General features: G+C 43.3%; 2 protein-coding genes across 5 annotated transcripts in view; one reads left to right on the forward strand and one right to left on the reverse strand.

Annotated features, from left to right (window-relative positions):
- The window catches only part of UPF2 (UPF2 regulator of nonsense mediated mRNA decay), a gene marked incomplete at its 3' end in the record, with an annotated part of 54,830 nt that extends 49,137 nt beyond the window's left edge, over nucleotides 1-5,693 (reverse strand). For all 3 annotated transcript variants that reach the window (XM_083366237.1, XM_083366236.1, XM_083366238.1), the window contains exon 1: nucleotides 5,581-5,693. The remainder of the gene's footprint in view (nucleotides 1-5,580) is intronic.
- A 5,706-nt stretch (nucleotides 5,694-11,399) lies between these two features.
- Nucleotides 11,400-26,528, forward strand: part of DHTKD1 (dehydrogenase E1 and transketolase domain containing 1) — a 31,576-nt gene continuing 16,447 nt past the window's right edge. For both annotated transcript variants that reach the window (XR_014492916.1, XM_083366246.1), the window contains exons 1-7: nucleotides 11,400-11,593; nucleotides 12,826-12,981; nucleotides 13,803-14,014; nucleotides 17,989-18,183; nucleotides 21,399-21,668; nucleotides 22,742-22,913; nucleotides 23,127-23,325. Coding sequence is in view for 1 of the 2 variants with exons in the window: in XM_083366246.1 (XP_083222372.1) it covers nucleotides 11,410-11,593; nucleotides 12,826-12,981; nucleotides 13,803-14,014; nucleotides 17,989-18,183; nucleotides 21,399-21,668; nucleotides 22,742-22,913; nucleotides 23,127-23,325 (1,388 nt within the window). In the remaining variant the exon portion in view is untranslated. The remainder of the gene's footprint in view (nucleotides 11,594-12,825; nucleotides 12,982-13,802; nucleotides 14,015-17,988; nucleotides 18,184-21,398; nucleotides 21,669-22,741; nucleotides 22,914-23,126; nucleotides 23,326-26,528) is intronic.

Genomic DNA, 26,528 nt, shown 5'->3' on the forward strand with positions numbered 1-26,528 from the left:
ACGACCGTTGCTTGGAGGCAGTTGTTAAATGAGTCACACCCAAATGGTCTCCTGAAACAAGCTCTACATGGGCATTCCATAGCCACAGCTAGTTCAGATGGCAGCACCAGGGGTTTTTGTAGGTATATCACTGCTTCCTCATGAAACAAACACCCCTGTTTTGTGAGCTGCACTGGTTCCCAGTAGGCTTTCTGCAAGTCAAGATTCTGTTTGTCACCTTTAAAGTCTGCTATGGCATGGAACCAGGTTACTCAAAAACACCTGATGGGTCTACGTTTAATCCTTAAAGAGAATTAACTAGAAGCTTAAGATTATATGAATGTATGTATGTATGTATGTATGTGAATGTATATGTATATGTAGTGATTAAAACTTTTCTTTCAGAAAGCTACAAATGGGCTAGCAGTCTAGATAAATTTCAAGTAAGATTTTGGAATTAATTGCAAAGTATCCTTACTGTGGGAAAATGCTTTTGTTTTGATTTAAAAAAAAACCAAAACATAAAAATAAGATTTTTAAAACTAGACACTAGAGGGAACTAAAGATGTCAGTTCTATTAAAAAATATTCCAATGATTAGAACCGGCCAAGGCTATCTGATGGATAAAGAAGATGTAGCAAAGATGAATGGAAGACAGATAGCAATCTCTTTCATACCATGTACTTAAAAATGAAACTTTTTAAGTAGTTTATTAACTAATACTTTCAATATTCTGATTTATGGCCATGGGATTATCAGGACTTCTTCCCAAACAGGGAGAAGAAAAACAAATATTTTACGGTGGCCTTTCATGAGACTAGTCAGGGATTAATATTGAAAGCATCTTAGAATATCTTTAGAGAAATTTCCTAATTTTCAAGTGACATTTTCCCAGAACTTAGGAATCTAAATTCACCTCATATTCTGCATGGGTTTTTAAGTTTCGTTTGTTACAGAAATTGATTTGAATGTGCTTTGCATTTTGTCTTTATTTCATTATGTATCACCAAGTCAATGTAAAAAAGTGAGTACTGTATTTATTACGTGTAAGATCATTTGTCATCCTTTTTTTCAAAGTCTGACTTAAAAGAACATTTGTTATCCTTTCAAAGTCTCCGCACTTCCAAAGCCACAAAGTACATACAATGAGGACAGCATCAAGCTATTGCTCAATTACTGCCTTACTGATTGTAATGCACATTGAACAAAGCCACATCTGTTGGTGCAAATGGAATCCTATATTTTAAACGGTATCACTGTATCATATGACAAGATGTTTGTAGTTCTTCAAAGCTGCAGAAATAGACTACTTCAGTCAGGAGTAGACACACCCTGCCCTAAGAGCTCCATTGAAATGTGAAATCTTGCCGTTGCTGCTTACTAAGCAAGGAGAACATGCCTACTATCACTTTTAAAAGCCAAATTACTTTCTGTGACCCCCTGCTATATGCATTTTCAAATACCTTTGTTTTAGTTTTTAAAGCAGAAATTCTCAAATTCTATCATTTGACCAACTGGCCAAGTATATTCCGACTGCAGTACTGTGGCTTATACTAGATTTATTTGTTGTATCCTGTCTTTATTATTTTTACAAATAAGGCGGCAAAGCATATCAACACCCCTCCTCCTATTTTCTCCACAACCACCCCCCTGTGAAGCGAGTTGGCTGAGAGCGAGGGACTGGCCCAGAGTCATCCAGTCGGCTTTGGTGGCTAAGACGGTATTTGAACTCGTGGTCTCTAGTTTGATGCCTTAGCCACTAGCTAGACCAGTGATGGCGAACCTTTTAGAGACCACGTGCCCAAACTGCAACCCCAAACCCACTTATGTATCGTCGGGTGCCGGGTGGGCATGGCCCGTTGGGTGGCTGTGGTGGTAATGGCAGGCTGGGTGGGATTAAAAAGTTCAATCAATTCCAACTTTGCAAGATGTTTTTTTCCCCACGAGAAGTTGAAATTGATTGAACCTTTTTTTTCCACACGGAGGTGGCAGCCTAAAGCGAAAAGGTTTTATAAAACCCAGCTGAAGGCCTAGGACTGGGGTAACGGCGCGCGTGCCCACAGAGAGGGTTCTGCGTGCCACCTGTGGCACGCGTGCCGTAGGTTCGCCACCACGGAGCTAGACCAAACTAGCTCTTTCTATATATTAAAAAAAGAAACTCTCCTCTTTAAATGCATGGGCAGAATCTTCTTCCATTCCCTCATGAATTTATAACAAGTTGTGAGATAATTAAACTGGTAGCTATGGCAATCTTACACAGATCCTGAAACACTTCCTTTAGATGGAAGTTATGAGTATTTCTTGAAGGCTGAACAGGAGTTTGTGACACTTCTGAGTGATCTCAGAAAGATACTGAAATTAGACACTCACCTACTCTCTTATGCACATAATTGTCACTGCCAAGACTGAAAGAATATGACAAATTGCATTAAGGAAAGGGTGATGCAGCCCCCAAACCACAGCGAAAGCAAAAAGGAATTGACTGTGCTTCAGAGTATACTTGAACAATTCTGATGCTTTCAAGTGTTTGCAAAAATAGCAAATCATTATTAGTCATGGACCAGCATATTTATTTATATTTCATATTTCTTAATCACCCATCTCTCTCTCTCTGATTAACATTTTTTAATAAGTAAAATTAGCAACCAACAGTGTCAATTACTGTTATTGGCCATTTGCGGGTGGCGTTCATATATACATATAAAATGTCACCGTATTTCTACATTGAAAAAGATAAATTTTGATAAAAATATCAGATAATGTAATAGAAATTACCGAAATATTCCTGGAAACTTAGCTAAAAAAAGAAGTAACCAGTTGATAAGAATCCCTAAAGGTAAAGGCAGGGCTTTTTTTCACATAGAACATTCAGAACGGAGTTCCGGCACCTTTTTTGGATGGAACCTTGTAGGGTAGGCAAGGTGGGTTGTATGACATGTGTGAGTTCTGGCACCTTTTTCTTTTACAAAAAAAGCACTGGGTAAAGGTAAAGGTTCCCCTAGTCGTTTCCAACTCATCTCCGTTTCAAAGCCGAAGAGCCAGCGTTTGTCCGAAGACATCTCCGTGGTCATGTAGCCGGCATGACTAGACGCCAAAGGCGCACGGAACGCTGTTACCTTCCCACCGTAGTGGTCCCTATTTTTCTACTTGCATTTTTACGTGCTTTAAAACTGCTAGGTTGGCAGAAGCTGGGACGAGTAACAGGCGCTCACTCTGTTACGCAGCACTCGGGATTCGACCTGCCAAACTGCCGACCTTCTGATCGACAAGCTCAGTGTCCTAACCCACTGAGCCACCGCCTCCCTTCAAAACTGCAACCATGGCTTCAATCACACTTATGGAAGGAACACTAACATGGTTCAAAAGGAATTCTCTTATATCTCCCTTCCAAAACAGCTATAGCAGGGGGTCTTCAAACTTGGCCCTTTTATGACTTGTGGACTTCAATTCCCAGAATTCCTCAGCCAGGCACGCCTGGCTCAGGAGTTGAAGTCCACAAGTCATAAAAGGGCCAGGTTTGAAGACCCTTGAGCTATAGGGAGAGAATTAAAAGGGCAGGAGTTAAAAGCTGTCCTGAATGTAGGGCTCAACATTTTGTATGGGTTTGAAGCTGGGTTTGGGAGCTAAAATTCTCTTTATTTGTAGCTATATAGGGGAGAGCAGTTTCTACCTGACCTTTATGTCTCTCTCTATATCTATCTATCCATCCATATAGACATATGTATACAGACACATCACCAAATGATGGCAGGTGCATCAGAGAGGGAAACAATGTCCACCGAACCACTAGTATTTTAATCAAAACTTACAAACCTGCCGCCAAGTCTGAATGCACAAAACTCACAAACTGAGGGGGGCACCAAGGCCTCAACGAGTATAGATTACAGGAAGATGGGACAAACTAAACAAACTAGAGTTGGTGATAAGATGGGCAGACAGATGATAAACAAGACACACAGATACAGAATAGAGATAGAATTACAGATGAGAGATGACACAGATGAGAGATCCACACAGACAGATGAAAGATCAAGATAGCTAGATCGCTGGATGATAGACAATAGATGAGATAAGTAGATGATAAACAATAGATAGATGAGATAGATGAAAGATACACAATAGATACATGATAAGATGATGCATAAGATGACAGACAATGGATGGATGATAGACTAGATATATAGATGATAAGTGATAGAGATAGATGATGGATAGATGAATAGATGGGTTGATGGAGATGCGGAGATAGAGACTGATGGAGAGAGGGAGAAATAGAGAGATAGATGAAAGACAGACAGAGGTAGGATAGATAGATATGATAGACAAGATAGGGAGAGAGACAGACAGACATAATAGACAAGATAGGGAGAGGGAGAGAGAGAGAGAATGATATAAGAGATAGAGATAGATAATGATATAAGAGATAGATGAGATAAATGAGATAGATGATATAAGAGATAGATGAGGTAGGTAGGTAGGTAGGTAGGTAGATAGATAGATAGATAGATAGAGATAGATTAGATAGATAGATACATAGAGATAGATTAGATAGATAGATTAGATAGATAGATAGATAGATAGATAGATAGATAGAGATAGAGATAGATATAGATATAAGAGATAGATGAGATAGGTACAGATAGAGATAGATGATATAACAGACAGATGAGATAGGTAGAGATATAGAGGTAGAGATAGAGATAGATGATATAAGAGATAGATGATAGAGGTAGAGATAGAGGTAGAAGTAGGTAGGTGGGTAGATAGATAATGATATAAGAGATAGATGATTTAATTTAATAATTTGATTTCTATACCGCCCTTCTCCCGAAGGACTCAGGGCGGTGTATATAGGGATATAGGGAGGGAGGGAGAGAGAGAGAGAGAGAGACAGAGAGAGAGAAAGATAGATGATATGATAGATGATATGATATATATATACATATGTATGTATGTATGTATGTATATATATATATATATATAGAGAGAGAGAGAGAGAGAGAGAAGGAAGAGAAAAGATAGACGAGCTTGGTAGAGATAGATGATAAGGTAGGCTGACTAGATATAAATGACAGACAGGCAGAGGGAGCGATAGATAGACAGACAGAGCCAGACAACCAGCCCAGCAGAACCTCCGACTTCCCCAGCTCAGGTTTTAGCCCCGGCTTTCTCGCCCCCTCCCCCAACACAACGCCCCTCCTTCCCCCACCAAACCCGGCTCTTCCCCCCCCACACACACACGCAGCCCCTTCCAAAGGTCACGAACGGCCCAGCCCCAACCGAGCCCCCCCCAGCCTGAGCCCCCCCACTCCCTCACAGGGCCCCGCGGCTCCAGCGACCCCTCCCCAGGACGGCCCCGGCCCAGCCGCGCCTTCCCCCCCCCCCGCGTCGCCTGGAGGGGCTCTCGGCGCCCTCCCCGCCACAACACCCCCGCGAGGTAGGCCACCCCCGGAGCGTCGGCGGAGGAAGCGGGGAGAGGGGGGGGAAACGGGCCCTCCCGCCCACCGCCCGCGCCCTCCTCCCCCCCGCGGCCCAGACTCTCCCCTCAAGCCGCGCTCCCGACCGGGCCGAAGGCGCGGAGGACGCCGAGGGGGCGGTTACCTCGGCCCGCCGTAAACATCGGTCCCAGCTTCTGCAGCTCCAGCTCCGTCAGGCTCTTCTCTCCCCCCTCACTTTCTGCCAGGGCGAGGACCCCGCCCCCCGGGCTGCCCCGCGGGACGCCTGATCCTAGCCGGGCTGCTCCAGCCCCCGCCTCGAGCCTTCCCCCGACCCAAGGAAAGAGGTCAGGGAAGAGTAGCGTGCAGCGCTCGGCTGGAAGGAACCGGAGCCTTCCGCGCGGCGGGCGGGCGGGACCGAGGCCTCAAGCCCGTCAGGCAATGTTTTAGACAGCCTTCGCTCCTCCGGGTCCTGAAGGAGGTGAGAGAGCTGGGCAACCCCGTGCTTTGGTTACCAGGGGAGGCGGAAGTGGCCGAGGGGGCGTGGCTTTCTTCTGGAAGTGGGTGGAGCTCAGTCTCCAAGCTGCAGCTTTTGAAAGCCATTTCTTTCAAGTTTGCTGCCCGTTTGGGAATAATATTAGAAATAATATTATTGAAATAATATTCAATAAGAATTGAAATAATAAAATAATAATAAAATAATATTCAATTAGAATTGAATCGCTGCTCAATTCCTTTTTGAGAGGGAGAAAGGAATGCAAAATATGCACCCTAGTGCTGAATTATGCCTGTCAAAGAAATCTTTCAAACAAAATTTACTCCCAACCCTAATTAGAGATTCAAACAACATGCATATTTAGTATTTAAGTAACGTTTACAATTAACTAACATTAAATTAGTGTTTAAAAGTTTACCTAAATATCTATCTAATAATTTTATTAGGTTTTCCTGATTAGTTCTTTGCCCTGTTGCAAAACCATTTGTGCCAATGAATGAATGAATGAGCTGACAGGTCTTAAGCAAACCAAAGTTCATATTTTCATAGATTTCAATGGACTTAGAGAAATTGACTACTTCTGGATAAGGATCAGGCGATACATGCTGTAGTTTCTTCCCTGTCTTGGTTGTAATGAAACCCAACTGGAATTGTGCTTAAGCATAATTCTTTTATTGCTGAAAGAAAGCCTTTGAAACATGTGGCTTGTACATCCATAATATAAACAAGGAAGAAAGAAATGAGAAATGTTGATGTTATTAAAGTTAAGATATGGTATTGCTGTAGTTACCACATAAACATTTACTTGTCTTAGAGGGCAACTGGCTTGTAATTCTGATATAGTTTGCTTTTTTGACCGGACTCTACTTCTAATGTTTATTTTATTTACTTGAATTTAAAAACCACCCAATCCCAATGAATTCTGGATGGTGTACAAAATTAGAAAATAAAAGATTGGGGGGGGGAAAACAAATGCAAAACCTACACTGCAATAATCTTGCAAAGAAGAAAAACAAGTGCGAGGCCATAGGGCCTAGACATACCCAATTCCAGCAACTGTTCCTTATATGTTTTAGCCTCCAGTGCCCTGCATGAACATGACATTAAACATATCCTTTGATGCAAATTCTGGATTAAGATACTAATCACAAAAGGATTTGTTGTAGGTAGTTGCATTTCTTCAGGCTGGTTTGATGAAGCTGTTCACATAACATGCTTAATAGTGTCTTTTATTGCATGTTGTACAAAATGAACAACTTAGTCACTGCCAAGTCAGAATATCGACAAGCTATATTAGAATAACAGTTTACTCTCTGAAAAAAGGAGGATGGATGAATTACTTCAATTCTCACCAATGATTCTGTGTAGCTTGTAGAGTTTACAACAATTGTTGAATGTTTTGATAGAGTGTAGAACAAAATAGAAATGAGCATAGAAAAATTCTGTCACCTCGCAAAAGAAAACCCAGATATCCTGGAATGCTGCTAGCATTACAATAAAAATGTAATTGCAGGTGGTAGTGGTAATGTAACATGAATGTAAATTAATTAGCTGCAAAATCTGGATGACTATAGAGAGAATCCTCTACTTCAAGACTTTGTTTAGTGACCGTTTGTAGTTACAACAGCACTGGAAAAAGTGACTTATGACTGTTTTTCACACGACCTTGGCAGCATCCCCATGGTCACCTGATCAAAATCCAGACAACTGATTGTCAATTGTCAATTCAGACAACAATCTTGGCAAGTGACTCATATTTATGATGGTCACAGCATCCTGGGGTCACGTGATCCCCTTTTGCGACCTTCTGACAAGCAAAATCAATGGGAGAAGCCAGATTCACTTAACAACTATGTTACTAACTTAACAACTCATTCATTTAACAACTGAGGCAAGAGAGATCACCAAATGGGGCAAAACTCACTTAATAAATGTCTCACCTAGCAACATAAATTTTGGGCCCATTTATGGTTGTAAGTCAAGGATCACCACTATATGGCTGCAAAGGAAGCTACACCAAAGAGCCTTGGTGGAGCAGTGGGCTAATGCCTCCTTAAGTAACACCAGCTGCCTGCAATTAGTGCAGGTTCGCATCCCACCAGGCTCAAGGTTGACTCAGCCTTCCATCCTTCCGAGGTAGGTAAAATGAGGACCCAGATTGTTGGGGGCAATTAAGCTGACTTTGTAATAATGCCGCTTGGGTGTGTGTGTGTGAAAGCCCTAATAAGCAGGCATATACATAGAATGAAGGCTACTGCTAAGCTTGTAAGCCGCCCTGAGTCTTCGGAGAAGGGCGGGATATAAATGGGATAAAAAAAATAAAAAATAAAAAATATAGATTTCTGCTGCTTTGAAATAAGTTTGTGGATTTTCTAGACCCAGAATTTGGTAGGCCTAGACCAGACATGTCCGCGAGCTGCATTGGCTACCAGTTGTCTTCCGGGTGAGGTTCAAGGTTTTGGTAATGGTTTTCAAGGCCCTACATGGCATGGGTCCGGAGTACCTTGGGGATCACCTGCTGCCAGTGTCAACTTCCCTCCGCCCTGTGCGTTCCCACAGAGAGGGCCTCCTCAGGGTGCCACCCGTCAGAGAATGTCGGCTGGTGGCCCCCAGGGGGAGGGCCTTCTCTGTGGGCGCCCCGGCTTTATGGAATCAGCTGCCGGTTGAGCTCCGGATGGCACCTGACCTTCGCTCCTTCCGACACGGTCTGAAGACCTACCTATTTGAACAAGCCGGCCTGGCCTGATGGGGGATGTGCTGGGGTTTTTATTGTGGATTTTTATATTATTCTACTGTTTTTAGCTCGGGCTCTTATTTGATTCTTTTTTAATTTTTGTATTCTGTATTTTTATATGTGCCCTGTTCACCGCCCTGAGTCCTTCGGGAGAAGGGCGGTATACAAATATAATAAATGAAATGAAAATGAAATGAAATGAAACGCAATGTATCGGGACAGTTTTGCCATTGCCGGCAACGGGGTGGGTGCGGCTTCTTCGTGACGCATCTGACCTGCAGACGGGCAGTTTGATACCCCTGTCCTAGACCCTCTATCTTTATGATTCTTTGTTCCTCTCTTTTTACTCCCTTTTTAGCAGAATCATGGGTTTACACAATAGATTAAAGACTGAACCATGAATTTATTTTTTTAAAATTAATGCACTGTCTTTCTGTTCAGGAAGAATCTGCAGGCCACTTCCAAAGACAATATCTCTGATGCCAGTTGCGGTTGAGAAAAAGGTTACATCCGTGAGCAAAAGGCAGCCAGCAAGTGAAGAAAGCTGGGATTCTGTCAGTGGGTAAAAACTCTGTCTTTGCAAAAAGATACGTACACCAGCTTTTAATTGCGGTGAATCATTTGCTCCATCCTAAATCCGGAAATTATCTGTCAATCTGGCTAAATTGGTTTAGGGATGTTAGCCATTGTTAGCCCACGTGTTAAGAACTTGAAAATATTAGTCTGATTGTGTCATGCAACAGACTTCTTGGAGAGTGCAAAAATTCTTCTATTTTACAGATCGCAACCAGAAATATTTGGTGCCTAAGGATAGACGAAGTGGGGAGAAGGGCCCTGTGCTTACTAGAAAGATGAGTGGGAAGGCTGTGCTATATTTTGGAGTTGACAATGTGGAGACAAAGCAGCCATCAACAAGAGGCCTTCTTTGAGGGAGATGGACGGTTCAGAGATGTGAAAAAATAATGAAATAAAATTATGCTTGGGGTAGGCCTGCAATTGTAAGTATCCAACCAAGTTGCCACAAATCGAATGAAAGTACAAGTAAAGAAAGGAAGAGTCGCCTTCTAGAATACAGGTAGTCCTTGACTTATGACCACAACTGAGCCCAAACTTTCTGTTGCTGATACATTGGTTAAGTCAGATTTGCCCCACTTTACGACCTTTCTTGCCACGGCTGTTAAGTGAATCACCAAACCTGATAAGTTGGGAAGAGAGTTATCAGGCGAATCTGTTTTCCCCGTTGATTTTGGCTTGTCGAAAAGGTTGCAAAAGGGGATCATGTGACCCCAGGACACAGCAATGGTCGTAAGTATGAGTCAGTTGCTAAGAATCTGAATTTTGATCCCGTGATCACGGAGATGTTACAAAGGCCGTGAAGGGTGAAAAACGGTCATAAGTCCTCTTTTTTTCCAGGGCCCTTGCAACTTTGAACCGTCAGTAAATGAACTATTGTAAGTTGAGGAATACCTGTATGATATCATAACTGCAAAGGTGTTGCTTGGAGCAAGAAAATCTAGATTCTTGATGTTGACCTCCAGCCGTGGAATCTAAAGGGGTGTCTTTGATACAGACCCTCCCCACTTTCCCAGCTGAGCTGGATGCAAGTTGTGAGATACCACTGTGGGAGGAGTATTTCTAGCAGGACTACCAGATTCTGTAACAGATTTGTTCCCTATGCAGTCCGTCTGGTAAACTCGCAAGATATGTTTTTTTTTGCCATGCATATTTATACATTCGAACTAGGCTGTGTTGTTTCTCTGGGCCACATAGGTGTGTGTATGTGGGTATATGCATAATTTATTTATTTTTGTTGTATTTATGCAGTGCATATTGGAGGTGGTTACCCTTTGAGAGCTGTACACAATGAAATCTCATTTTAATGTATGCTGATTAGTGTGCATACAAAGTGACAACAAAGTTGTTCTGTTCTATTCTATTTTCCAATATCTATTCTATTCTATTCTATTCTATTCTATTCTATTCTATTCTATTCTATTCTATTCTATTCTATTCTATTTTCCAATATCCTATCCTATTCTATTCTATTCTATTCTAATTTTCCAATATGTATTCTATTCTATTCTATTCTATTCTATTCTATTCTATTCTATTCTATTCTATTCTATTCTATTCTAATTATAATTATAATTCTATTCTATATTCCAATATCTATTCTATTCCATTCCATTCCATTCCATTCCATTCCATTCCATTCCATTCCATTCCATTCCATTCCATTCCATTCCATTCCATTCTATTCTATTCTATTCTCCAATATCCTATCCTATCCTATCCTATTCTATTCTATTCTATTCTAATTTTCCAATATCTATTCTACTCTACTCTACTCTACTCTACTCTACTCTACTCTACTCTACTCTACTCTACTCTATTCTTAAATTTAGGATTAGGGATTCATTTAACAACTGTCTTGCTTAGCAACAGGGCTCCTTTGTAATCAGGGGGTACCTGTACGTAAAAGGCAACATGTGTAGTGGGATAAGGCTGGTTGATCCGAATTGCCTGCAAACTTCACCGTGCGACAAATGTTGCCTTTGCACGGTTTGCAATTGGCGACAGCAGCGAAGAGCCGGCTCCGTCCACCGGGGCTGCCCACCCACCTGTAACACCCAGAGGCGCCGCCCCCCGTGGGCGTGTCCTCTGCCCCCCCTCTCTCCGGCTCCCCCAATCAGCACCGGGGGCGTTGTCCGGGGAGGCGGAGCCCCGCCGCTCTTGGCCCGGGGCCAGGCGAGCGAGTGGAGGCGATGGCTGCCGCGCGCTGCTTGGCCGGGCTGCGCGGCGGGGCTGCTGCGGGCGGCTGGAGGCCGCGGCTCGCCCGCTGGCCCCGGGGCTACCACACCGAGCGCGGCGTCTACGGCTACAAGCCCGGCCGCCAGGCGGAGGAACCCGGCCGGGGCGCGGAGCGAGCGGAGCCCTGCCGGCGAACAGGTGGGGGGCGCCCCGGAGAAGCGGGCTGGGGGTGGATGTGGGGCTCGCCTGCAAGCACGCGAGTGGGGAGGCAGGAGCGGGTCTTGCAGTCACTCCGAGGAAGGAAGGAAGGAAGGAAGGAAGGAAGGAAGGAAGGAAGGAAGGAAGGAAGGAAGGAAGGAAGGAAGGAAGGAAGGAAGGAAGGAGATGAGGGAGGGAGGGAAGGAAGGAAGGAAGATGAAGGAAGGAAGGAAGGAGATGAGGGAAGGAAGGAAGGAAGGAGGGAGAGAGATGAGGGAAGGAAGGAAATGAGGAAGGAAGGAAGGAAGGAGATGAGGAACGAAGGAAGGAGATGAACTAAGGAGATGAGGGAAGGAAGGAAATGAGGAAGGAAGGAAATGAAGGAAGGAAGGAAGGAAGGAGATGAGGGAAGGAAGGAAGGAAGATGAAGGAAGGAAGGAAGGAGATGAGGGAAGGAAGGAAGGAAGGAAGGAGGGAGAGAGATGAGGGAAGGAAGGAAATGAGGAAGGAAGGAAGGAAGGAAGGAGATGAGGAACGAAGGAAGGAGATGAACTAAGGAGATGAGGGAAGGAAGGAAATGAGGAAGGAAGGGAAGGAAGGAAGGAAGGAAGGAGATGAGGGAAGGAAGGAAGGAAGATGAAGGAAGGAAGGAGGGAGAGAGATGAGGGAAGGAAGGAAATGAGGAAGGAAGGAAGGAGATGAGGGAAGGAAGGAAGGAAGGAAGGAAGGAGATGAGGAACAAAGGAAGGAGATGAACTAAGGAGATGAGGGAAGGAAGGAAGGAAGGAGATGAGGAAGGAAGGAAGGAGATGAACTAAGGAGATGAGGGAAGGAAGGAAATGAGGAAGGAAGGAAGGAGATGAGGAACAAAGGAAGAAGATGAAGGAAGGAGTCCCATTCTAAAGGACTGGTATTTATTATGGTTGCAATGTCCCGGCGTCACATGATTCCCCTTTTGCTGACAAGCAAAGTCAATGGGGAAGCCAGATTCACTTAACAACTGAAGTGATTTACTTAACCATGGCAAGAAAAGTCGTAAAATGGAGCCAAAGTCACTTGGCAACTGTCTCAGCAAGAAAAATTTGGCGTCCAGTTGTGACCATAAGTCAAGGACTACCTCTTATGTTTTTTACTTGCGCTAGACTTAATCAAAGAAATGTGGATTCTTCCTATGCTTTCTCATCGTATGTTATATTTTGGAAACGAGCTAAAATTGTTCTCTTAATTTGCAGCTGACCACGGATTAGCTCGCTTAGTGACTGCCTATCATGAACATGGGCACAAAGCGGCCAAAATCAATCCGCTCTTTGCTGGCCAGGCTGTGATGGATGCGGTGCCAGAAATTCAGATTTTGACGGAAACCTTACGAGGCCCTTTCAATACAGCAGGTGATGTCAAATAATCCTCGTGGGTGTCTTTTTTACAGTTGTGTCTAACTCACGTCAACTCAGAAATAGCATTTACTGCAGTGGTAGAAGATCGTAGAAGGCAGATGTTAAGCAGAGTGGGCCCTGACTGAAGTCCACCAGGAAACCCTAAAGCTGGAAACTAGATTGAGAATTTTTAAACAGGAAAAAAAAATCCCGAAATAGAGTAAGGGCAAACTGTATTTCGTATTGTATATTATTCCATTTATATCCCATCTTTGTTACTGTTTTATAAACAACTTAAGGTGGTGAATATATCCCAAACACCTTCCTCCTAATTTCCCTACAACAACATCCCTGTGAGGTGGGTTAGGCTAAATGAGTATGACTGGCCCAAGATCATCCAGCTGGCTTTCATGGCTACGGTAGGACTAGAACTCGCTGTCTCCTGGTGATTGGCCCAAAGTTACCCAACCAACTTTCATGCCTAAAGCAGGACTAGAACTCGCTGTCTCCTGGTGATTGGCGCAAAGTCACCCTGACAGTTTTTATGCCGAAGGCGGGACTAGAACTCATCCTCTCCTGGTGATTGGCCCAAAGACATCCAGCTGGCTTTCATGCCAAAGTGGAACTAGAACTCACAGTCTCCTAGTTTCTAGCTTGGTGCCTTGACCACTAGCCCAAACTGGCTCTCTTAGGTTGCCATGAATAGGGCTATAAACTCCACAAGAGTCAAACTGAGCAGAAAATATTGCAAGGAGAACATTTGTATCATTCTGGGAATCTTGGACGGTTACTGACCAGAGATGACCTATTATGTTACTGTATTCTTTCCACTTCAGGGCTTTTGAACATGGGAAAGGATGAAGCTTCTCTTGAAGATGTCGTGTCTTATCTGGGGCACATCTTCTGTGGACACATCTCCATAGAGACCAGCCAGCTATCAAGTATGCAAGAAAAGGAATGGATTGCTAAACGGTTTGAGGAGCTGAAGCAAGAAGCTTTTACTACCGAAGAGAAAAAGTATTTGTCCAAGCTCATGCTAGAATCTCAGGTGCATTGTAGAAATGTCTGCGCATGCATGCAAGAAAATAATGTTCTTGAGAGATGCAAGAAGCAAAACCGATTGATGAAAAGGGACGGTTGTGTTTGATTGAGGTGGTCCTCGAGTTACAGCCATTTGTAATCATCCCAAGCTACAATGACACCGGGAAAAAGTGACTTATGACTGGCCCCCACACTGAAGTCCCTTGTAGCATTCCCACTGTCACATGATCAGAACAGAGTAACAGAGTTGGAAGGGACCTTGGAGGTCTTCTAGTCCAACCCCCTACTCTGGCTGGAAACCCTATACCATTTCAGACAAATGGCTGTCCAGTCTCTTCTTAAAAACTTCCAGCATTGGAGCATTCACAGCAGGTTGTTCCACTGGTTAACTGTTCTAACTGTCAAGAAATTTCTCCTTAATTCTAAGTTGTTTCTCTCCTTGATTAGTTTCCATCCATTACTTCTTGTCCCGCTTTCAGGTGCTCTGGAGAATAGGTCAACCCCCTGTTCTTTGTGTAAGCCCCTCAAATATTGGAACACTGCTATCATGTCAGACCTAGTCTTTTTTTCCCTGAATTAGACATACCCAATTCCTGCAACCGTTCTTCGTATGTTTTAGCCTCCAGTCCCCTGATCATGTTTGTCGCTCTTCTCTGCACTCTTTCCAGTCTCCACATATATTACATTGCATTATGTTACGTTACATTACATTATATTTATTATATTATATTATATTATATTATATTATATTATATTATATTATATTATATTATATTATATTATATATATTATATTATATTATATTATATTATATTATATTATATTATATTATATTATATTATATTATACTATGTTATACTATACTATACTATACTATACTATACTATACTATATTATATTATATTATATTATATTATATTATATTATATTATATTATATTATATTATATTATATTATATTATATTATATTATTGTACTGTACTGTATTGCATTATGTAACACAGTTGGAAGGGATTTTGGAGATCATCTAGTTCAACCCCCGCCCAAACAGGAAACCCTATACCAGGGTAGGCAACCTTGGCTCTTTTATGACTCGTGGACTTCAACTCCCAGAATTCCTGAGCCAGCATGGCTCAGCTTGGAAACCTCTCCCTTTCCCCTCAGCGTGGCTGGTTCAGGAATTCTGGGAGTTGAAGTCCAAGAGTCATAAAAGAGCCAAGGTTGCCTACCCCTGCCCCTATACTATCTAGACAAATGGTTGTCCAATCTCTTTTTAAAAACTTCCAGCGTCGGAGCACCCACAACCTTTTGGAGGCAGGTTGTTCCACTAGTTAATTGTTCTGTCAGGAAATTTCTCCTTAGTTCTAGGTTGCTTCTCTCTTTGGTTAGTTTCCATCCGTTGCTTCTTGTCTTGCCTTCAGATGCTTTGGAGAATAGCTTGACTCCCTCTTCTTTGTGGCAGCCCCTGAGATATTGGAACACTGCTATCTTATCCCCCCTCGTCCTTCTTGTCACTAGACTAGACAAATCCAATTCCAGCAACCGTTCCTTATATGTTTTAGCCTCCAACTCCTTAATCATCTTTGTTGCTCTTCTCTGCACTCTTCCCAGAATCTCAGCGTCTTTGAGTCTCAACCAGTTTCTGTTTATGCTGGTTGCAACATCCCGTGGTCACATGATCTCCATTTGCGACCTTCCCAGCTGTTTTCCAACAAGCAAAGTCAGTGGGGGAAGCCAGATTCACTTAACAACCTCATGATTCCCTCAACAAGCACAGCGATTTGCTTAACGACCATGACAAAAAAAGGCAGTTAAATCAGGCGTGTTTCATTTAACAAGCTCGTTGCTTAGCAACTGGTCCCAATCATGGTTGTAACTCAAGGACTACCTGTACTAAATGCAACTGATGTTTTGAAGGGCATTTTTTTTCACCTTGACTTAATTTAATTGACAGCCTCATTCTGTGAAACTACCTGATTTGTACATGAAGTCTCTTTGTAGGGAAGGCTATGTGTTGTTGGAGTCAGGGTTTTAAAGGTGTGCTAGAGCCAGTGGTGGGATTCAAATATGTGAACAACCGGTTCTCTGCATGGATGCCGCTTCCAGAAGTCCATTCTGGGCCTGGGCAACAAAAACATAGGTACTGGTTCTGTCGAAGTGGTGCGAACTGGCTGAATCCCACCACTGGCTAGAGCTACCATAGTATCTGTCCTTGCAAAGTTGTATGTATTCAATTACAGCTAGTCCTCGACTTACAACAGTTTGGTGACCGTTCAAAGTTATAACGACTGAAAAAAGGGACTTATTGACAGTTTTTCACACTTACCACCTTTGCAGCATCCCCACGGTCGCGTGATCAAAATTCAGAATTAGCCACTGGTTCATACTTAAGACAGTCGCAATGTCCTGGGGCCTTGTGTTCCCCTTTTGCCACCTTCAGTAAAGTTAATGGGGGGATCCAGATTCACTTAACAACCGGGTAGCTAATTTAGCAGGGATGTGATAAGGAAAGTCATAAAGTGCGGCAAAACTCACTTAACAAATGTCTCCCTTAGCAACATAAATCTTGGGCTCAATTGTGCCTGTAAGTCAAGCATTCCTTATTGGCTAATAGAGACACTAATGTATTTTCCAGGGACTTTATTGTGTTGATTTGAAGCCTCACTGGAAGAAGAAAAATATCTGTCAGGGTAATAATTTAATAGCTAAATAGCTTATGTAATGATGTAATAGAATATAAGGTGGATGATGCAATGATAGGAATGATTCAGCAGGCTCTGTGTCTATTTAAGAGCCTGAGTATAAAAGGGAAGGCTTTTGCTGGTGTGTGTCTCGTCCGTTTCCTGCTGTAACTGCTGTATGTTGGAGTTTGCTGTATTACCACATGTATGTATATTGTTCCAGGTGTATGATATTGTAGATAATGTAAGATAAACCACCATTTAATATAGACCACTGTTTACTGTGTTTACTCCTGGGTTATCTCAGCGCAATAAGACATACTCTGACAATATCCATTACTCAAATTGTAATGGATTGTACAGTTGAGCGTAGGAACAAAACAAATATATATATCTTGGTGTTTGTAGAACAAAATAAATAGTCCGTGCTGATCTAAGCCTTATTATAGAAATGCAGAAGATAAGCCCCAAAAGTTTGTTTGAGATTCAAATTAGCCCACTGTGTTTTCATTCTGACCTGTTGGTGACTGAGGGAACAGCGTACAAAGTCCAGTGAATAAATATCTCCATAATGAGGAGGAACTAAGGATGTTGGTCTGAAAAAACACCTGATTTCCACAGAGCATAATAAGGTTGAGTGTCCTACGGATAGTATTTGTTATCTGTAACCAGGCTAGTATAAATGTGAGACATCGTGTAATTGTATATAGGATTAGATTTAAAGAGGGGAGAAAGAGACTTACAGCAACTACTCTTAGACTTTATTCAGTCTATGCTATTTTTATTATTTTATTTTCAAATTGACAGCTGATAGGCTGCAGGTATTCATTTTCAGCAGTGAACACAGGTGGTCCTTGACTTAGGACCGCAATTGAGCCCAAAATTTCTGTTGCTAAGCGAGACATGTTTTTCAGTGAGTTTTGTCCCACTTTATGACCTTTCTTGCCACAGTTGTGAGGTGAATCACTGCAGTTGTTAAGTTAGTAACACGGTTATTAAGTGAATCTGGCTTTCCTCATTGATTTTGCTGGTCGCAAAAAAGTGATCACATGACCCCGGGGACATCGCAACCATCATAAATATGAGTCAATTGCATCATGAGTTTTGATCACGTGACCAGGGGGGATGCTGCAATGGTCGTAAGTGTGAAAAACGGTCACAAGTCCCTTTTTCCAGTGCCGTCGTCACTTTGAATGGTTGCTAAATGAACTTTCGTAAGTCGAGGATGACCTGTATTAAAAGCTCGGGGTAAGTAATAAAGCAAATGGAATCCACAACTCCAACATTTTATCTTCCACAGGAATTTGATCGCTTCTTAGCCACCAAGTTTGCCACGGTGAAACGCTATGGCGGCGAAGGTGCCGAGAGCATGATGGGATTCTTCCATGAACTATTGAAGATGTGCTCGTATAGCGGAGTGACGGACATCGTTCTTGGGATGCCTCATCGGGGAAGACTTAATCTCCTCACAGGTCTTCTTCACTTTCCCCCCGAGGTAAGGGAAGGAACGGGTTTTTAAACAATTTCCTCCAGGCTGGCTTAAGTTTGAGGTGGGACGACAAAGTTTCGCGAATGATTTGTGTTGGCAAGATTATCCTCTTGGTGACCTTGGGAGCTGATCTGGGCCATCCAGAACTCATCTTAAGAAATACGTCGACGCAGATTCTCTGTCATCCACGTAAAATTGTCTGAAGATTGAGTCACGGCAACTGAATGTATTTTTTTTGCGTGAGATGTTTCGCTGCCCATCCAAGGACCTCTGACTGACGGACCTGCTTAGATGAGCAGTGGAACGATAGAATCAAGATCTCGTGAAGTGTTAAATGCCGCTTTATAGTGCCTTACTAAGACCATATTTGGAATATTGCATCTAACTTTGGTCGCCCTGAGGTAAAAAAGATGTTGAGAGTCTGGAAAGAGTGCCGAGAAGAGCAACAAAGATGATTACGGGGCCAGAGGCTGAACCAGGGGTCTTCAAAACTTGGCCCTTTTATGACTTGTGGACTTCAACTCCCAGAATTCCTCAGCTGGGCACGCTGGCTGAGGAATTCTGGGAGTTGAAGTCCACAAGTCATAAAAGGGCCAAGTTTGAAGAGCCCTGGGCTAAAACATATGAAGAACGGTTGAAGGAATTGGGTATATCTAGTTTAATGAAAAGAAGACTAGAAGTGACATGATAGCAGTGTTCCAGTATTTGAGGGGCTGCCACAAAAAAGAGGGGATCAATTCCTTTTCCAAAGCACCTGAAGGTAGGACAAGAAACTAATCAAGGAGAGAAGCAACCTAGGACTAAGGAGAAATTTCCTGACAGAACAATTAATCAGTGGAACAGCCTGTCTCTAGAGGTTGTGGGTGCTTCCTCACTGGAGGTTTTCAAGAAGAAATTGGATAGTCAGTTGTCCAGAATGGTGTAGGGTTTCCTGCCTGAGCAGAGGGCTGGACTATAAGACCTCCAAGGTCCCTTCCAGCTCTGTTATTCTGTCTCAGACTAACAAGGAAAATAAGTCCATTGCCGTGACTCAAACTTCAGTCATCTTAGAAATATCTCTAAGAAATAAATAACCTAGCCGGTCAGTCTTATTGATGTATTTTCTTGATTTATTTTATTGTTCTATTATTTTTTTTTATGACTTTACTTTCACTTTGCTTAAACTTTCTTTTTATGTGTTCATTTTTCATTGTTGTAAGCCAACTAGATTAGTCCTTTGGTGACATGGGCAGCAAATAAAATAATAATAATAATAATAATAATAATAATAATAATAATAATAATAATAATAATAATAATAATAATAATAATAATAAATAATAATATAATTCTCTGGGTTTGTGTACAGAAGTCACCTAGAAATTGCTTTACCAGGTGTCGGGGCAGTAATCAAGATTCTTTTGGTTCTTTTGGAGCCAGAGACAATGAGAACATCACTAAATAAAGTAAATTAAATTAAGTCCCTGGAAAAAAAAGAAGTGTTGAAATTATCTCTGCTTTCCCTGTTGGCTTTGAAGCTCATGTTTGGGGCCCATCAAAGCTTCTTAGTTCAGGTTTGTACATCATGTCTGCATGTCACAACTTGTTTAGCTTTGCGTTCAGCCCATCTCTAATGGTTAGCAAGTTATGATTTGTGGACGTGTCAATGGAGATTCTGTCATCCAGGTGATGGTTGTCCCAAAGATGCTTTTTCAAGAGCCAACTGGACTTTCTTGGTTTTTCCTTGAAGTCGTTTCGCTTGTCATCCAAGAAGAGCTGAAGAAGCTTCTTGGATGAGAAGTGAAACGTCTTCAAGGAGAAACCTAGAAAGTCCAGTTGACTCTTGAAAAAGCACCTTTGGGATGATTTGTGGACAGCTTGTGGTACTATGTTTTGGGAATAAATAAAGAGCTGTGGTGGCGCTGTGGTTAGAATGAAGTATTGCAGGCTAATTCTGCCGACTGCCAGGAGTTCGATCCTGACCGGCTCAAAGTTGATTCAGCCTTCCATCCTTCCGAGGTCAGTAAAATGAGCACCCAGATTGTTGAGGTAAATATGTTGACTGTAAACTGCTTACAGAGGGGCTATAAAGCAGCGTGAAACGGTAAGTCTAAGTTCTATTCCGTTCCATTCCATGTTGTGCAATTAGCTCACATGGTGTAACAAGATGGCGGGTTTGTTGTCACTGTGAGTTGGGGTGGGTGGGGTATGAAGAGAGGCTCAGCCAATCTCAATGTATACATGGTTGTACTTTGACAATAAAGGTGCATTGCATTGCATTGCATTCCTATTCCTATTCCTATTCCTATTCTATTCTATTCTATTCTATTCTATTCTATTCTATTCTATTCTATTCTATTCTATTCTATTCTATTCTATTCTATTCCATATTCCATATTCCATATTCCATATTCCATATTCCATTCCGTTCCACTCCACTCCATTCCACTTTCCATTCCATTCCATTCCATTCCATTCTATTCTATTCTATTCTGTTCCGTTCCGTTCCATTCCATTCCATTCCATTCCATTCCATTCCATTCCATTCCATTCCATTCCATTCCATTCCATTCCATTCTATTCTATTCTATTCTATTCTATTCTATTCTATTCTATTCTATTCTATTCTATTCTATTCCTGGTGGTGCAGGGGTTAGAATGCAGTTTGACTCATCTTTCCATCCTTCCGAGGTTGGTAAAATAAGCACCCAGATTGTTGAGGACAATATGCTGACTGTAAACTGCTTAGAGAAATTGCACAATGATGTTGTGAGATAGTGTTCAGTAAGGATGAATCCAGTGGTGAGATTCAAATACGTGAACAACCGGTTCTCTGCGTGGATGCCGCCATTCTGGGCCTGGGCCACAAAAAATTAGCTACCGGTTCTGCAGAACTGGTGCGAACTGGCTGCATTCCACCACTGAATGAACCCCTCTAAGGACAGGTCACGTGATAGCTACAACTTCCACAGGTCAGATTTAAAGTTGGGTCAAGCAGATTTGGTACACCTATCCTTAGAAAAGATAACAGCTGTCATGGAAGAAGCTCAGAAGGAAGGAGAGCCAGGCCTCAAAAAACAGAAGAGAGGTGCAGAAAGAGCAGAAGAGCCTTGCTTACAGCCGAACCTCCAAGGATGGGAGGAAAAGCCGTTTGGGCAAATGCTTGCCAAACTCTCGCCGTTTTTCCTTAATTCAAAATTGCAGAGGTGATTTACGTGTCGTTGTCTTGCTTTCCTGCGAAGCTGATGTTCCGCAAAATGCAAGGCTTGAGCGAATTCCCGGAGAAGTCGCCTGCCATCGGAGACGTCCTCTCCCATCTCACGGCCTCGGTGGATCTGGACTTCGGGTTTCACCGCCCAATTCACGCCATCTTGTTGCCGAACCCTTCCCACCTCGAAGCCATCAACCCCGTGGCGGTTGGCAAAACCAGAGGGAGACAGCAAACGTTGCTGGATGGGGATTACTCCTTAGCCAGTTCGGCCCAGCCAGGAGATAAAGTCATTTGCCTGCAGGTATGTTGAAAACGAGGAGCGTGAGATGGATAGCGTGAGATGGATAGACGGGAGATAATCATCTAAAGCTCCTGAGCCAACTGTCCCTTAAGGGCGTAAAAGACTGGAGCCGTTAGGAAAGCTAGGCTCTGCCTGGTCTTGCCTTTGCTCATGAGAGACAGAGCAAGGGTTGTCAGATGAATTAAACCAATTACGTTGCTTTGCTGATGGTTAAAATGATAACGGAGGCAATTGATGCTCTGTGCTTCGCCAGACATTTTAAATTGCTGGAACTAGTTTGAAAGCAACCTTTTGGAAGATGCTCAACTGTTAGGCTTTATCTGTGATCTTCCTACTTTAGAGAAGGAAGGGTGAGAAAGTCTGCAGGCCTCCTCCAATTCTAAACTGTAAATTTGCTTAATAAAGAAAAAGAAACGAAACTGTAAACCAGCCCTTCTCTCCAAGTTATTCTTCGGCAGCTGCAATTGGGAGCATGCCGCCCCCAATGTGGATCAATCCTGATCATTCAGAACTGAGCAAACAGATTACAGGTAGCCCTTGAACCTATGACCACAATTTATGTTGCTAAATGAGACAGTTAAGTGAACTTCATCCCATTTTACGACCTTTCTTGCCACAATTGTGAAGTGAACCACTGCGGTTGTTAAGTTAGTAACGTGGCTGTTAAACGAATCTGGCTTCCCCACTGACTTGGCTTGTCAGAAGGTCGCGAAAGGGGATCATACGATCCGGGGCTCTGCAACAGACATAAGTACGAGTCAGTTGCCAAGCATCTCAATTTTGATCACATGACCACGGGGAGGCTGCAGCAGTCGTAAGCGTGAAGAGCGGCCATAAGTCACTTTTTTCCAGTGCCGTTGTAACTCTGAACCGGTCATAAATGAACAGTCGTAACTCAAGGACTACTGTATCCAGTTGGCTCATTATACAGAGAAGTTTTCCTTTTAAATTGGAGCTCCTCAGGCTAAAATATAGCAGTACCACATTTTTTTCCCCCCACACAAATAGTCTCCTTGGAAGAAGGCTGGTCCCAATCAATTTTATGACTGGTGGCATTTTTCTCTGCAATGCAGGTTCACGGAGATGCTTCATTCTCTGGCCAAGGCATAGTTCCAGAAACTTTTACCCTTTCCAACCTGCCCCATTTTAGAATAGGGGGAAGCATTCACCTCATCGTTAATAACCAACTGGGCTACACCACCCCAGCCGAGCGAGGAAGGTCCTCTTTGTACTGTAGCGATATCGGTATGTATGTCTGTCCCACCTAGAACCCTTTTGCAGTGGTTACGCTTGATTTTGAAAATTGCCTTGTTTCTTTCATCCTTCTGTATTGGAAAGATGGAACTCCCCCCCCCCGCCCGCAAAAAAATGGACCATACATTCCTAGAGAATTCTTCTCTTTCACGGAGTCCTTTCTGGTGACATCTTCACCCTCTTCTCTGCGTCTCCCCGTTTTAGGCAAGATAGTCGGCTGTGCTGTTATCCACGTGAATGGAGACGACCCGGAGGAAGTCCTCCGAGCTGCACGGCTGGCGGTGGAGTACCAGCGACTTTTCCGGAAGGATGTGATTGTGGACCTGCTCTGCTATCGGCAGTGGGGTCACAATGAACTCGATGAGCCCTCTTTCACCAACCCCACCATGTATAAAATAATCAGGTAGCGCTTAGTGCCAGCCGGAAGAGCTGTTGACAATAGAAGGAGATCCCAAAGGGGTGGTGGGTTCATCCTTACCGGATGTGTTTGAGAAGACGGGAGAGACCCATCTGTCGGGGATGCTTCGATTTCAATTCCTGCATGTAGGTGGAAGTAAGATGTCAACCAATCAGAATAGAAGGGACCTTGGAGGTCTTCCAGTCCAGGGCTTTTCAACCTTTTCACCCATTGTACCACTTTTAGGATAGGGCAACATCCGAGGACCACCAGTCGCCTAGCAAGGTGTCAAAAACCTAATGACCAAAAAAAGGGGAAAAAGGTAATGGAAGTACAGGTAGTCCTCGACTTACAACAGTTCGCTTGGTGACTGTTCGAAGTTACAATGGCACTGAAAAAAGTGCCCCCCCAAGCCACAGCCGAGCAAGACGCCTGCCCGCCCGACGGCGCTCTTCCTCCCGTCCAAGGTTTTCCTTGTGAGCATTTCTCTTGAGGATTGGCAGCGGGGGTGGGGTGGGGGGTGTTTGGTTTCTATTCCCCCTGTCTGCTGGGTGGTTGCAGCAGGTTTTGGTCACTTCACATGACCCTGGGACACCGTGACCGTCATACTGCTAAGCTTGTAAGCCGCCCTGAGTCTTCGGAGAAGGGCGGGATATAAATAGAATTAAAAAAATAAATAAATAAATATGAATCAGTCGCCAAGCATCTGAATGTAAATCACAAGGCCCTGGAGATGCTGCAACATTCCAGCTGATCGGCGCTTCTTCTGGGCTCAGCTGAAGTGCCGGGATCAGCGCCGAGCTCCAGCTGGAGCCTGGCGCTGATCCTGGTGCTTCCGCTGAGCCCTGCCAGCCCCAAAGAAACGCTGATCCTGGCGCTTCCGCTGAGCCCTGACAGCCCTGCAGCTCCAGCCGTCTCTTGCTCAGGCTTGTGCGGTGCTGCCACCGGTTCAGCTCATTCCCCTCCCCCGCTACCACTTCTCTATGATGGTCGCGTACCACCTGCCAGGTGCCAATGTACCACAGGTGGTACCCGTACCACTGGTTGAAAAGCCCTGTTCTAGTCCAGCTTCGGCTCAAGCGGGACACCCTATAGCATTTCAGATAAATGGTTGTCCAGTCTCTTTTTGAAAGCCTCCAGTGATGGAGCACCCACAACGTCTGAAGGCACAAGGTTAATTGTCCTCGTCGTTAGGAAGTTTCTCCTTAATTCCAGGTTGCTTCTCTCCTTGATTAGTTTCCATCCTTTGTTTGTTGCCTTGCCTTCTGGTGCTTCGGAGACTAAGTTGACCCCTTCCTCTTTGGGGCAGCCTCTCAAATATTGGAAGACCGCTATCACGTCCCCCCCCAATCTTTCTTTTCTCTAGACTAGTCATAGCCAAATCCTGCAATTGTTCTTCATATGTTTTTTTTTCTCCTGGCCCTTAGTTGCTCTTCTTTGCGCTTTTTCCAAAGTCTCAACATCTTTTTTTTAATATAATGGTAATATGTAATATGATGGTAATATGATTTTGATGGTCTCTTGTAAATGAAGACTCGATCATCCAGGCCAAAAGTATATGAAAAGGATAAATCATGGCAACTGGACCAAAGTTTATTAAACTTGAGACGTTTTCATTACTCATCTAATTAGCTTCTTCAGTTAAAATGAAAAATTTAAGCTAGGCAGAGTGTCATTGCAATGCACCAACTCTTGCCATATCAATTGCAGGGGTTTCTCCCCAAAATGTATTGCAATACGTACATGAAGACTCATTCAGGCCAAAAGTATCTAAAAAGGTTAAATCGTGGATGAGTAACAAAACGTCTCAATTTAATAAAATCTGGGCATGATTTAACCTTTTTAAAGAGATATTTGATGGTCCTGGTAGCCCAGTCCAACCCTTTCAAAGCCATCTAATTCTGGCCTCGTTGCTTAACTATAAATTTATTTCTTGAGCCTTATTTTTCCTTTATTTTGCACCCTAACTTTAGAAATATTTTAGATATTACCCTCAGTTTTTTTAAAAAAAACATTAAATGATAAGCATTCTATACAGGTAGTCCTCAACTTAACTTAAAACAGTTCATCTGAAAATGGCTAAGGTTGAGAAACGCTGGCTAGGAATTCTGGGAGTTGAGGTCCATACATCTTTAAATGGCTGAGGTTGAGAAACGCTGGCTAGGAATTCTGGGAGTTGAGGTCCACACATCTGAAAATGGCTGAGGTTGAGAAACGCTGGCTAGGAATTCTGGGAGTTGAGGTCCACACATCTGAAAATGGCTGAGGTTGAGAAACGCTGGCTAGGAATTCTGGGAGTTGCGGTCCACACATCTGAAAATGGCTGAGGTTGAGAAACGCTGGCTAGGAATTTTGGGAGTTGAAGTCCACACATCTTAAAATGGCTGAGGTTGAGAAACACTGGCTAGGAATTCTGGGAGTTGCGGTCCACACATCTTAAAATGGCTGAGGTTGAGAAACGCTGGCTAGGAATTCTGGGAGTTGAGGTCCACACATCTGAAAATGGCTGAGGTTGAGAAACGCTGGCTAGGAATTCTGGGAGTTGAAGTCCACACATCTGAAAATGGCTGAGGTTGAGAAACGCTGGCTAGGAATTCTGGGAGTTGAGGTCCACACATCTGAAAATGGCTGAGGTTGAGAAACACTGGCTAGGAATTCTGGGAGTTGCGGTCCACACATCTTAAAATGGCTAAGGTTGAGAAACGCTGGCTAGGAATTCTGGGAGTTGAAGTCCACACATCTGAAAATGGCTGAGGTTGAGAAACGCTGGCTAGGAATTCTGGGAGTTGAGGTCCATACATCTTTAAATGGCTGAGGTTGAGAAACGCTGGCTAGGAATTCTGGGAGTTGAGGTCCACACATCTGAAAATGGCTGAGGTTGAGAAACGCTGGCTAGGAATTCTGGGAGTTGAGGTCCACACATCTGAAAATGGCTGAGGTTGAGAAACGCTGGCTAGGAATTCTGGGAGTTGCGGTCCACACATCTGAAAATGGCTGAGGTTGAGAAACGCTGGCTAGGAATTTTGGGAGTTGAAGTCCACACATCTTAAAATGGCTGAGGTTGAGAAACACTGGCTAGGAATTCTGGGAGTTGCGGTCCACACATCTTAAAATGGCTGAGGTTGAGAAACGCTGGCTAGGAATTCTGGGAGTTGAGGTCCACACATCTGAAAATGGCTGAGGTTGAGAAACACTGGCTAGGAATTCTG

The sequence above is a fragment of the Vipera ursinii genome, assembly GCF_947247035.1.
Source record: "Vipera ursinii genome assembly, chromosome: 6".
In the NCBI taxonomy this organism is placed as follows: Eukaryota; Metazoa; Chordata; class Lepidosauria; order Squamata; family Viperidae; genus Vipera; species Vipera ursinii.